The sequence below is a fragment of the Trichoplusia ni genome, chromosome 9 (assembly GCF_003590095.1).
Source record: "Trichoplusia ni isolate ovarian cell line Hi5 chromosome 9, tn1, whole genome shotgun sequence".
Classification (NCBI taxonomy): Eukaryota; Metazoa; Arthropoda; class Insecta; order Lepidoptera; family Noctuidae; genus Trichoplusia; species Trichoplusia ni.
This window is the reverse complement of record NC_039486.1, coordinates 10,218,394-10,232,184: the sequence shown is the minus strand read 5'-3', so window position 1 is coordinate 10,232,184 and position 13,791 is coordinate 10,218,394. Positions and strand designations below refer to the sequence as shown.

The window sequence follows — 13,791 nt, the reverse complement described above, 5'->3', positions numbered from 1 at the left end:
AATGACCAATGAATGGATGGAAACAGGATTAAAATTACACTATCCATATTTATCTAAGCATTTTTCTAACACAATGATTGGTAGGGACATAACAACACGGTCAATACTATTAATTTCCATATATTGTGTTGGCAACATTCTCAGGAGAATACGAATAGTGTCAAATTTAATCAATTTCCTGAATTGAATCGAGCCCCAGCCTATCTATATAAAATTTATTTACTATGGCAAAGTGACTGATTTAGAAACTTATTTATTTAGCATTTCTGGGAACTTTGTCGCTAACATTTTTCCTTATTAATCAGCATATTTAAGTATTTTGTTAAGAAAGCATATCTAGAATATGGTTATTATGCACATACTAAGACGCTTATTCTACGAAAAGTCGAATCTGTATTTCCACATAAAAGTAATAATGTAATAGAAAGTTGCCGCAAAGCGTTTGCATTTAGGGCCCATAAAAGTAAATGAAAAATTAGTTAAGCTACCCTAATAATAACTGTTTCTTGTAGGGTATGAATAATATCTGAGCATATTTTAATAAAAAAAGTTGTATGTTTAATCTATATTTAAAAAATAGAATTATACTAAAACTTAATTAAATTAATCACGTCTTGGTAATAGCGTTTTTTAACTTTTTCCAGAACTCGTCAGTGTTCCTTTGGTCCCACAAGTGGTATATCTTCGTCTTCAGCAAATACTTGAGCGTGGTCGTCAAGTACTTGCTCTGGATCTCCCCGATCCTGATCAGCACGAGCGGGTCGTACGAGGTGCCGTCCTCCAGGAAGATCCGGTGGTACTCCGCCAGCTGCGTCTCCCACCGACACCACTGCGACTTCGCGAAACTATTGCTTATTATCAGTATGACATACTTGCTTTCGTTAATACTAGTCAAAATAGATTCCGATATAAAAGAACCTATTTCAAAGTCCCGTTCATAAACACACAGCTTCAAGTACGGAGGCTTCGACTCCAGCTGGTCGATCATCTCATAAACAAAGTCTCTATCTTCATTACAATACGAAACAAACGCATCGTATTTATAAGTTTTAATAACATCTGGCTTTGGCGACTTCTTCTTCAAATTTCTTCCTAAAGCTATCTTTGCTACAAACATCCAGTAACGTATGTACATTCTATACTTGTAAATGACAGCTACAATGAATGCGACTAGAATAATAGTGACCAATGACGGTGCAGTCCAAACCAGCACCATGATACTCGATATCTTCTCAAACATTAAACAATGTAAACTCTTTATCGAGGTCAAATACTCTGATACTTTCCTATCTTCCCATATGTCAGGGCTACTGCAATGAAATTTAGAGTTATGTATGTACTTTTTTACAGCAGTAGTTCCGTTAGCTTGAAGCCAACGATAAGTAGTAAACATAGACCTGCAGTCACACACAAATATATTGTCCATCAGATCAATCACTACATCACCTTTGTCGTCATCCAACAGGTAACTGATGTCTTTGATCATGCCGACTGAGAAATGTGATATCTTGTTATTTGTCAAGTATAATTTTGTCGGTTTTACACCTGAAGTTATAAATATGGGTTCCCACCAAGTTACCATCAAGTTATCGCTGAGGTCTAGAAACTGAAGCTTTTGCAAAGGTTTCAAGATTTTGGCGCTCATGTAATAAAGTGGATTGTTTCTGAGAACCAAGTGAGTTAAGTTAGGCATCATCTCAAATATATTTTCGTCTTCAGAAAAGTTTCTGATGCCAGTACTCTCTAAAATAAGTATTTTTAATTCAGTTAAACCTTCGAATTGTGCTTTAGTCAAATTTTGGTTAGCTGTCAAGGGATTATTTGCTAAATTGAGTATTACTAAATGTTTGGTAGACTTAAAACTGCCTGCTCCGATATGATAGAGAGTTCCATTTTCCATAGTCAACACTTTTAGGTTATCCAGTCCTGTAAATGTGTAATTAAATATAGCCCTTATTCCATTAAAAGCTAAATTTAATACTTGTAGCTTATCACTTTCTGTAAATGTAAAGCGATCTATCTCGTAGTAAACAGGATTATTTGCGTGCCCCTTGTTATCGGAGAGATCTAAGAGCATCAGCTGGTTAGAAAGGTGAGTGCCATGAATTCCCGGTAAACTGTTGCCACTCAATAAGAGAAACCGTAAGTTTGGAAATATTCCCGGATTGAAAGTTAAGGGGCCAATAGATATCGCTGAAACTTTTCTCAGATCCAAAAGCTGTAAATTCACCATTTGAGGAAAGCTATCATCATCAATAATTTCAAACTGATTTCTGGCCAGAATCAAACTTTGTATCGAAGACTGTGCTATTATGGACATGAGTTTTCTTGGTGGATGTTTCCTAAATCCCATTCCAGCCAAGTCTAGGTGTAGCAAACTGATATTATGTGCCATCATTGTTGTTAAAAAGTTTCCAATTAAGGTGGAGTTTAAGTCGTTATCTGCGACGTGGAGGTCCTTCAAATGTTTCAGTGGTAGAAAACTTTTTGGATGTATGTAATCTAATCTACACAAATTAAGCACAAGTTTCTTTAAGATGGTTCCTCTCATTGGGATGAAATGATGTTCTTCGATAGTTTCAAAAGAATTTTCTGATAAATCCAGTCTTCGTAATAATGGTAATCTGCTGGGTTTAAGGGCGGGTGTTAATTCCAAAACGGAGTCAAATCCATTGTTGACCAAAGTCAGATTGTTGAGATTCGGAAGTCCTTCAAAAATTGTTTCATGGATTGATCTCAACAACGTGTTGTAGGAAATAGATAGATGTTCCAGATCTGTCAAGTTGGAGAACACGCCGGGCTCGATGTACCGCAGTTGGTGGTTTGCTTCTATCTCAAGTACTTTCAAATAATATAAATAATCTAGTTCACCTTTGAGGATTTCATTGATGACCGTAGTTCTTACTCTCAATATTTCACTTTGTATTGGCACCTGCAATAAAATAAACAAATATGATGTCATATTTTTTTATCAGTCTGGTTATATTTTAATGTTTTCATCTTCAATTTTGCTGAATTTGGAGTGTTTTATTTCAGGACAGCTTGAATAACAATAAAGAAGGTATAGGTATATAACATAATACATTTTCTACGTCTTAACATGTGAACAGTGTTCGCTGTTTACTCTCAGTAATTACTGGAAGCTATCTCTAGTATTTGTGTGACGTCGAGTACGCACGGGGCATGTTGTGAAGCATGCTAATAGTAAACTCGATGTTTGTATGAGATTACATGATATTTCTTTGTTTTACGTCGTGGAGTAATGTGATAACATGGGTTACGGGATGTGACGTGGATTTACTGGGTGATAAGCCACGTAGACCATCTTTGAGTTATTTTTTGTTTAGGTAAATTAAACAGAAGACTAATTGAGTGAAACTATAATCGTTCTTCAAAATAATATTTTAAAAGTATTTAAAAAAAGAAACTACACCCGCGTAATTAAGCAATTTAATCCTTGTGTGTCGGGGGATTTCACAGTCAGTAGTAAAAGCAGCATTCAAACAAAATCGGTAGACAAAAGCTAGACATCAAATAAAAGTGAATGAGTTATTAGTTACCTTTGGAAACTTCATACACTCATAGTTCCCGAAGCAGACGACCGCCTTCCGATGGTAGGTGGCCCTGCAGATGCAGCCGGAGAGCCAGTCCTTGCCGAGCTCGACGGGCAGCTCCTCCGTCTTGTCGTTCTTGGGGTACATGAAGCTGGTCGTGTACTCCTTGTACTCGTCCATCAGGTTGCTCCGCGCGTACTGCGCGTAGCACAGCAGTAGCCAGATGTAGCGTGCTAGTGACATGACTCTCCCGCTCTGAAATTTTATACGAAAATATAGTGAGCATCACTTAGTTTGTTTCACAGATTTTTAGAATACACAAAAAATATTTCACAATATTTTATAACAGCAATGCAGTGAAGGCGAAGTATTGAATGTTGCAGTTCAAAATACTGTTTATATTTTAAGTGCTCTATGACGAATGTCCTAGACGAAACTGTTATTTGGGTGTAAAGCAGCGATTTCTTTTAACACCTATTTAAAATCAAATTATCATATTCAAGAGTAATGACGTCTGACGACGCTGTTTTAGTAAATTTTCCTTTAGAGCTGAAGGCATGGTGTAAAAAATATAATCTCAGATTACAACATGAAGATCTTGGAATTCCCCTAGAGATTCGGTCGGGAAATGATGGATGGGAGGGAGAATATTAAGAAAAGCTAGCTGTTTGGTATAAACTATAGCTTAAGTATATTACAACAGATCTGTTACTGTAGCAGGAGCGAGAGGTCAAGTGATTTAGGAATTATTTTATAGAGAGTTCCGAAAATTCCACAGGTGTTGTGATCTGTTGATACAGATGAAATCTAACACATACATACTGATAACATTATGTATGGTGTGCTAACTCGGTGCTGTCACACAAGTACCTCAACATCTGCTACTTGATGAATGGAAGCTTCATAATTCATTTTTGTTTGGTTTTTAAATAATTATACTTAGTATAGTTTTAATGAGTTGTTGTGTTATATGCAAAGTTCGAAATTTTTGGGGTTTTAAAGAGATTGAATATCTTCAAATAAGATACATTACAAGTATAGAAATTGCCAGAATGTGGAACTGACGTATAACATCAGCATTTTGTTATAATTGTATGTTCAGTTACTTGTAATTTCAGCATTGATTTGAAAACAAAAAACAACCTATTTTGTTATTGCTCAAGACATTCTCACTTATAGATTAGGTCTGAAATGTACTGAACAAACCTCACTATTATTTTTAATTACTAATTGATAGTCAAACTATCCATTCTTTTATATTAAATTATTTCGGATGTATGTTAATATTGATTTCCAAATGTTACAGTAAGTACTAACCTGCCTCCAAATCTGACCTACAAGGCGATGCTAATATATTTCAAGGTCTAGTAAAAAATATCTTTACTTATTCAACTCCAGCTTATGTAGACTTGTCATTAACTCATGATTAAACCAATTTGTGTATTTGTAGATCGTGACTGACACGAAAGGGGCGATGACTTAACTGATGTCTATCACCATATCACAGCGTGGCCGATATTAACAAAAATATACTGTTAATCGTAGAATGTAGTAAGTACATCATCCTATGAATAATTCAGGATTATCCTAGGGACGTGCTCTTTTGGGCCAGCACTAGTGCGGGCCTGCGGAAGAATTTGAACTCCCGCGGCACCGCGTGTTCACGTGCGGGAAGACACACCGGGGGATTTTAGCCGGTAAGAGTCCAGCACACCCCGCTGATTCTCCACAGGCGGAAGGAGAACATGAGGATTTCACCCCGTAATAAAACAGAAATGGGACGCTCTTTTTCTTGAAGAAATATTTTTTCTTAAAATAAATCAAATCAGATGGGCGCTTCTTTTGTTGTTTGCTTAGTTTACCAGAAATCTAGCTTAAGTGTCGTGCTTTGCCTGCAGTGCGTAGATATATACATAGATAGATAGATTATAATCAATTGTGTCAAGGACCCGTAGTCATCGCCTGGCGCCGGCAGGAAGCACAGCTTACCGATAATACTTATCAAAACAATAGGCTTCGTATCAATCAAAACTTTCCTCTTGATACAGTTTGTGTTAGACAGGTGCAATTAAACAAACAAAGATGCTATAAATAGTTTAATATACAACATTAGACATTTTAAATTTAGGTTTAGAAAGAAATTTAGTTTAGTTTATTTAAGTTTTTCGCATAAAATCCTCGAAATTTTAAAATGAGAAAGTTTGTAAGTAAGGATGGATGTTTGTTTATCTTTCAAGCAAAAACCACTGATTTTTATAATAACTATCGTGAGACTGATTCATTATCGCGAATCGAACTGACGTCAGCGGCCGCGCATCTCGCTGCGTCTGCTCATGATTAAGGACTCCGGTTGGGTCCGAAACTAGTCGGGCTACCCCGATAAATACGCGTGAGTAAACCGTTACATCATTTAATAATAAAAACCACTGAAAAAAATTCGACGAAATATGATTGATAGTTTTTATCCCGATTATGTACCACTAATAGTTTTCAATCGTTTCGTTCTATGTAAGGTTGACTGAAATGTTTTTTCAGTTCAGTTCATACGTGTGCCAGATAACAATAGAAGAACACAGATTATATTGCATGCGGCTAAGGCTATCGTATTGTAAGCATTGTTTAATAAGATTTCGGCAGTTTTACCAAATTTTCGGAGTTTTCAAGTTTCCTTCTTGGGTTTTATTCGAAACTGTGTTTGGTATGATCACATTAGTAGCATTCAGGACGCCACACTTGTATAGAAATCCTAGCACTTCAGTAAAAAGTAAAGTATTTCATCAATAATCAAACTGCTGAAGATTCACAAGTAGATTAAAATTACCCACCTTTTACACGATGAAACGTGCTCGCTATCTATCCTCGAATGTGAACATTAAACACGGGTTTTTCTGACGCAAATCGCTTGCATTTTCCGACTGGAACTTCAATAACAATTCAAAAACCACATTTGACAACACTGGCGAGTCAAGGCATGACTCTGAAGACTTTTCAAATGAACAGAGTTTTGGATTTCGCACTTTGTTCGAGGCGTACAGTCCGTTCGGATGCTGGTAACAAACTCAAGGTATGTTTGTGCAAAGATTTTCGCGCGCTATCATTGGATACGATATTTACATGTGTTAATAACTAAAGATAACGAATCATAGAACTATCCTAATAACGACGTCGTTACAAAACTGTCGGGTCTTTTGAATATGTTTCTAAATTTCGATTAAGTGATAACTATTGGAAATTGTATTTTCTCTCAAACGAACATAAGAAATTGAAAATTTCGTTTCGAATTGTGTTTCTTGAAAATGTTAAGTTTTCCGACGGTAGAAATTCTTGTTGTTAATATTAGAAAGGGAAAGAGGGTTTCCACCCTCTTTCCCTTTGGAATATGGGGTAGCACTATGGGTAAGCACTTAAGTAAAATCGTCCAAGTTTACAACAAACTACCAATTGAAGTCGCTTGTAATCTTTAAACTACAATACATAGAGCAAGTTCCATTACACATGAAAAATATAAGGGATGTGTTAATTGAGTTAACACGACAGAGACGTGGAATCTCCTTTTGGGAAGTACTAAATTAATTTCTTTTCCAACTTTTCAAATCCTGTATGTACCGGATGTTAGTACACCTTATCATAAACATTCAAATCCTTCAAGCTGTGACTCTTATTCTAAAATGAAATCACTGACAACCAAGCACCATTTCACTCCGACACGAGACCAGAGGCATTAGCTTATTACATAGATCAACATAAGACTGACAACAACATATTACGTCATAGCATCTTCAAGCAGATGCTTTCGTTTCAGCTGTAATCTGTTCCCTATCGCAGCCTCAAACTTGACATTCAGTTTACTTTTCTTGTTAGCACTAAGATTGACTGTTACAACGATATCTTCTGTCTCAGCTCTCTCTCTCAATTCCGCTTCGGGCAGACAAGAACAAGAGATAGGTTATCTGTCCGGCGTTATGTCAATATTTTACATATTTCATGAGCAGACGACGTTTTGCGTATTAAGACATCTGATAATGTTATAATTAGCTTTACTGTTGTTTGCACTTGTCTCGGTCAAGTCTTCAAGAATAAGTACATTTTTTTTTGGTAAATTTATGTACTTTCACTTCCGAACAAGAGCTTCACACGCTGTAAATTAATTATTAAGTAAAACTGTAGATAAAAAACACAAATGATTTCAATATTAATTTATTATATTGAGAGTAGATCACATTGACACCTTCGATTCCGTGAAGTGTCGATATCGTTCCAATTAACTTGACCGAGCTCCCTTTATGTCAGTCAGTAGCAAGGTAGCGGGATGCCGGCATTCTCAACTAACTTCATTATGGCTTCCACATCGTTTACAATATTTTAAGAGGTTCAGGTTAATTTTATGGACAGTGTTTCATGAAACAGTAGAGACTATTAGAAAGTGATAAAAATTTCATTTCCGTCAGATTGACCAGACCAGATGAGATATTCTTACGAAATGATTTTATTCTTTTTCCCTCTGAGTCAATGAAAATTTACTTAGAGGTCTGAATGAAAATGATGGCAGCGATTCTGTCATCGCGACATTTTCTTGTTTCTCTTAGTGTCTGAATTTAATACGTATCCCGTATTTAGTCATGTCCGAATTTTTTCGACTTCCTTTTCTTGTTTAATTCCGGAATATGTCTTACATCGGTTTTAAGTTCGGGATTTGGACAAGTCTTTATTTGTCTGTCGAATCCCAAATTTATTATATTGCAGGATTTAGTCTAGCCGCGATATATAGACAAGGTTTTATCTATTTCAAAATTATGTCAAATACCTTTTTTGTTAAACACGAATTTCGTCGACAAATTTCCGCTTATGTCTGGTAAAATTTGTTTGACTTGATTTAAGACTAGACACAATTCTAAGACAGAATTTATATTTATGATCACGTGTGTGTGGCACATGCCTAAAACTAGAAGACACAAAGCCGATAGATTTTTGATGTTAGACGAGTTTGAAGTAATTATTTCACGTTATGAGATTACAGACATTTATAGAATTTTGTCGTCAGGTGTGTTTGAGGGGAGTTGTAGGGGATTTTGACTTGACGTGAATATGGGCAACTCGTGATTGTTCTTGTCACTTGATCTCCACGACAGTTAAGCCACAGTAAATGTACGAGTAGGTATCTGTTAGGCCGTGTCGTCAAAAAATTAATAAGTACTGCATTTTTTTTGTAATGACTGTATCACCTGACATGTTAACAGTTTTACAGAACAATGCCGCAAATCGGGAAATCACACACTATTTTGTAGAAATATGTAGTTTATTTCCAATGCATGTTCTCTTGTGAAAGTTGGAGAAAAAAAAACGACCATTTTCTTAAATATTAAATTTTGCGTATATGCCAAGTGCTTCTGGAGGCTGCCAGGCAAAAATTACCACAAATCCAGAATGAAAGATTGGAAATAAAACAACTGTTTGAGCTTGCAATGGAGTCTTATTTAAATTAAGACGTTAACAAAATTTGATGAAGCAAAATACATGATAAACATTTGTAGATCGACTTTTAAAATCAATACCAGTTTACAGAGTCCAGTTTACAGAGGTGATGGTAGAGCTGCAGAGAGGCTTTTGATGAGATCGTCCATCTGCAGGAGGTTGATCTTGGCCTGGCGGGACAGCCTACCTTCCGGCAGCTCGGGGGGCTCGTGACGGAGTAGGCGAGCTGCCTCCGACAGGATCCTGCGGGACTCCTGAAATACACGTAGGAGAAGGTCAAGTAAAAAAGTACCAGAAATATCCTTTATTTTATTCCGTGTTATTCAGTGATCTCGTATAAATACTACGCTCTTTATGTCTATGGACTAGCGAAAGTAAAGATGGAAGCATTTTTTTTATAGTTGATTTCTACTTTTAATTCCAATACCTGTAAGGGATCTCATCGAATTCAAGTGATCCGAGTAAAATATAAATGTGAAGTTTTTTTATGGTTTCATACATTTTAAATTAACTTTTATAGTGTTTACATATCCTGATGTTACGTAGTCAGACGCTATATTAATCTGAATTATAAAACACATAAACCTTTTCTTACGCACGCCATAACATCAACATAGCAAACAACTGCGTAGATGTAGATAACATTTTTGTTTAGTAATGCTGAGTTGAGAAAAACTAGAATATTACCCAGCTTATCCAATAAAACCTTGCTCGGGTGCGCGGTGATCAAAGATGACATTTGATGAAAGCAACCTTATTGCAATGCAGTAAGGTTGAGTTTTTTAAATATGTAATAGTTTAGTTCAACCACCTAATTGGTAAGTGCAAAAATAGTTTGAAGTTTAGTTTCTTGCACTAGTTAACAGTCTGATAATATCGGAATGGGATTCAGATGGAAATCTGCGAAACCTTAATGTATCTAGTAAGTAGATGGAGTCAAAACGCATCTATTTAATTACTTGAGTGTTGCTGTAGATTTATACGGTTGTTTATAGTAGCTAGTCCTTTATCTGTTATCTGCGAGGCACTCTATTTAGCTAGCTGCTGGGGATCTAGATAATATTGAAATATATCTAGGCCACCTCGTTTGAGAGGTATGAAGACTAATGATGTTGTGATAGATGGATGTACAATTGTACAACTTAAATATTAAATTTTGGGTAAGCTAGGAAGCAGCGGATTCATGTCATGATGATGATTTCTGTTGCCGCTATAGCGACAAATACTAAAAATGATCGAAATTAAGGAACGTTTGAGAGGACGTTGTTAATAAGCAACACTATCAATGCTTATTGAAGTCACTTACTGAAACGTAGCCAAGTAAAGTCATGGGTCCATCTATGAGAGACTGCCTTCTTCCAGTTTCAGCGATGGCGGCGTGCATCTCGAACAGCAAGGTGCCTCGGAGACGAGTCTCAGCTGGAACAAGGAAACCATTATCATTATCATTTTTATTACTGATGATTAGCTTTTAAAAAAATATTTTTAAATATCCTAATTTAATACTTAATAATTTAACTGCAAAAAAGAAGAAATTACGAATTGCAGAAATATGTTGCGTAAGCACCATCATACGGTTTATGGCTCAAAAGCAGTTGCTTCCATTGAATACTTCATTTGAAATTGTACCTGGAGCCAATATCTCAAGTAAGTCTGTGATCTTCCTGCACAGTTGTGTCTTCAGCAGCAGGCGGTCGTCAGTCACCATCGCGAGGCCCTGCTCGACCTCCTGGCCGATCATCTGCGCCAGCGCCATGCTCACGTCTGTCATGTAGAAGTGCGACGGGTGGAGATAACTACCGCAATGGCCTATGAACCTAAAACATGATTACAGAATATTGGTACTTAATATCTTCCTGTTAACTCTTCTTGTCGTTGCTTTGCTAGTAGAAACTGACAGAAATGGGTGTGTATAAAAATGTGTACCTTTCACAAGCTTCAGGATCTTCTTTTGGCATAATGCTGAGTTCTCTCCCGATATCTTGCAGCAACTGTTGTATGATAGCATCAGAGACCGAGTCCTTGCAAGTTTCGCATTTCCAGAATTTATTGTCTAAGTTCCGGTTTTCTGGATTTGGATTCTTTGTCTTGTGCAGGATTGGAAGGATGAAGGTCTCTGGCAGGAGGTAGCCTTTGCAGTTCCTGCAATAGATAACAATCTTATACGTTATTTACTAAATATATGTATCAAAATTACAGAATATCTATACGAGACTTTTCGGTACGAGTTTGTATTAGTCTATAGTAAAACCATAAGCCCAAAGCAACGTTGTTCGAAGGCTAATCTTACTTCTTCTTGCACTTGATAGCACTGTACATGGTCCCGAGCTCGGTGACGTCAGAGCAGCGCTCGCAGGAGCACTCGAAGAACTTGGAGTCGGCAAGGTGGTGGCGGCGCGCCTCCGTGCCCCACATGGGGTCGGTGTAGCACACCGAGATGTGGCTGCCACTGGGGATGTTCACACCAGCAACTAGGATCTGTGAAGTTTGAGAGAGAAAATTTTTATCAAAATAATTTAATTCGATGGCATGGATTTTAAAACATTTGGATATTCAATATTTACGGATTTGTTCAGCTATCGAGTGGCGTATCTTATTCATCATCACAGGTTCTGCCGAAACAGTATTTTGCAACCAAACCTTCCTATTAACTACCTAGTTACATGAAGTTTTACTTACAATATCCCCGTTTGAAGTGAAGCTCTTGTTGCAGTTAGCGCGACAGTTGTGCTCTACCATCGAGATGCGATCAAACAGAGCGACGTACTCCGGCTCCAGGAGAGGTACCTCGTGCCCATTGATCTGTAAAAGCAGCAAAATCGTTAACGTAAAGTATGTTTGCATAATTTTTTGAACCAGTTCAATAGCAGTTTTCAGTTACCTATTTGCTTCAATTAGAATCTCTAGGAAAAATGTAAATGTCATGCTAATGATAAGGTTAGTTATTACGTGGTTGCCGTAATAATATTTTTTTTCAATAACAGATGTTACCTCGAATAATACGCACAGTGGTGATCTAAGCCCCTCAGGCTTAGATCACCACTGTGCGCGGACAAGCATTTCTAAATCTAGGTGCCTTTGATTTTGTGACTTGAATGTTTGTGAAACCCTCCGCAACACAACTGTATACTGAGAGCGACCCAATTTATATCCTAAAAAAAATCTTTGTTGTTTACCTGCAAAATTCCACAGCATTTCATAATCTCTTCTTCACTGAAAACCCCTTCGAGCTTAAAGAAATTCCAGATGAATTCGGCCACCATTTTCTTATCATTGTTCCACTTGTCCGTGTCCCGCCTGTCATCACAGTGAGACTGCAACGCTTGGAGCTTAGCCCAGAGCTTCTCGTCGTGGTCGCGCTGGTACAGGCAGCGTAGAACTGTGATGCACTGGTAGTTCGGGTGTGGAGCACCAAATGTTGTTATGTTGACCTGATGAACAGAATGAAAAACGGATGAGTAACTGGACAAATTACCCGGATCTTAATAATAAGGTGGTAATGTGTAATGGATGTAATTTTTGGAAATGTATGCAAAATATATGAATAAACAAACATTGCACTAAAAAGCATTTTAGGGGAATGTGAAATCAAAATGTCACCTTACCTTTTCCCCTCTTTTTTCTGTATAATGGCACTCAGGTTCGTGTTCCTTCCTGGCTGTGCAGTCTTGGGAACAGAAGGGCCAGCCGCATAGTTCACACGTAACTGTCTTTCCTTCCTCTAGAAGTTTGTAACAACCGAGGCATACCGGTGGTGTCACCTAGGATGAATATGGAAAAAATAAGTAATTTATAGAAGACACTCATTTTGAATCAAATTAGTTATAACGTTGGATTCTGCTCAGAACTTTTATGAAAAATGTTTTTTTAACTTAGCTCAGCTCAGTTTTGTCCTAACTTTTGAAGTTTAGTGCATTATTCACCTGAGTGGGGCCAGTGATAAGAGGCTTTTCCTTCAACAGAATGTCTCCAGCTTTAATGTCCCTGGTGGCTTCGAGGTACCTCCCTAGCTTTTCATCCTCCTTAACCCTGGCGGGGGTGCACTGGAACTTGTGCTGCTTCCAGTCCTGCTTCTGGTGCTCTTTGGAGCAGTAGTGGACGTTTTGACAGCCGGAACATTTTTGAAGAGCCGGAGAGAGGCAGATAATGCAGGCGCCTTGTGACACCATTCTGTAAAACAAAGAAAATAATTTAAGAATTTAAATAGTTAAGGTGTTGATTATGTTTGAAAATTTGTTGTACTGGCATACTATTATATATTGGTGAATATGTCTAGAATACATCTCGAAAATAATTTATATTTGAGGAAAAATCAGTGAAAAGTTGTATTGCTACACCTTCCAAATCAGGTGTCAACATCTTCGCGAATAGGTAATGTTTGAAAAATATGTAATCTTATATCCAGTGCCAATTTCTTTGCCAGAATTATTGATAACATTGAATATCTATACTCTCAGTATATACTGCATTTAAAGCTAAAAATACACTCAAATTCTTCTTGCAAGTATCTACAAAACATGGTACTGGTAAATAATATCTACATACGAGGAAATATAATTGAATACATACTTGTTTCACTACAGTTACCAAATCCTTTTAACTAAATCCGTGTAACACTTTTTAACATTTTCCAAACAACACGATATTCTTCCTGAATTTGACACACGTGCGGGTTCCGGGCCGACTGACGGCGCACGCGCAGCGCATGCGCGTGTAAAAATAACTCGCGATCTGACACTTGTAACACTAGCCGTATTCCAGCTAT

General features: G+C 37.2%; 2 protein-coding genes across 2 annotated transcripts; both read right to left on the bottom strand.

Annotated features, from left to right (window-relative positions):
- Window positions 1–607: 607 nt before the first annotated feature.
- LOC113497434 (insulin-like growth factor-binding protein complex acid labile subunit) lies at window positions 608–7,669 on the bottom strand. The gene is made up of 3 exons (XM_026876987.1): window positions 6,380–7,669; window positions 3,561–3,809; window positions 608–2,932 (listed from the first exon to the last, which is right to left on the bottom strand). Exons 2-3 carry the CDS (start codon window positions 3,795–3,797, stop codon window positions 608–610), a joined length of 2,562 nt encoding a protein of 853 aa, XP_026732788.1. The 5' UTR covers window positions 3,798–3,809; window positions 6,380–7,669.
- Window positions 7,670–9,004: 1,335 nt separating this feature from the next.
- LOC113497347 (SET domain-containing protein SmydA-8) lies at window positions 9,005–13,692 on the bottom strand. Its single transcript, XM_026876872.1, has 10 exons — window positions 13,596–13,692; window positions 12,950–13,196; window positions 12,632–12,787; window positions 12,203–12,457; window positions 11,706–11,828; window positions 11,317–11,504; window positions 10,953–11,168; window positions 10,656–10,843; window positions 10,333–10,445; window positions 9,005–9,280 (listed from the first exon to the last, which is right to left on the bottom strand). Exons 2-10 carry the CDS (start codon window positions 13,193–13,195, stop codon window positions 9,125–9,127), a joined length of 1,641 nt encoding a protein of 546 aa, XP_026732673.1. The 5' UTR covers window position 13,196; window positions 13,596–13,692; the 3' UTR covers window positions 9,005–9,124.
- Window positions 13,693–13,791: the final 99 nt, after the last annotated feature.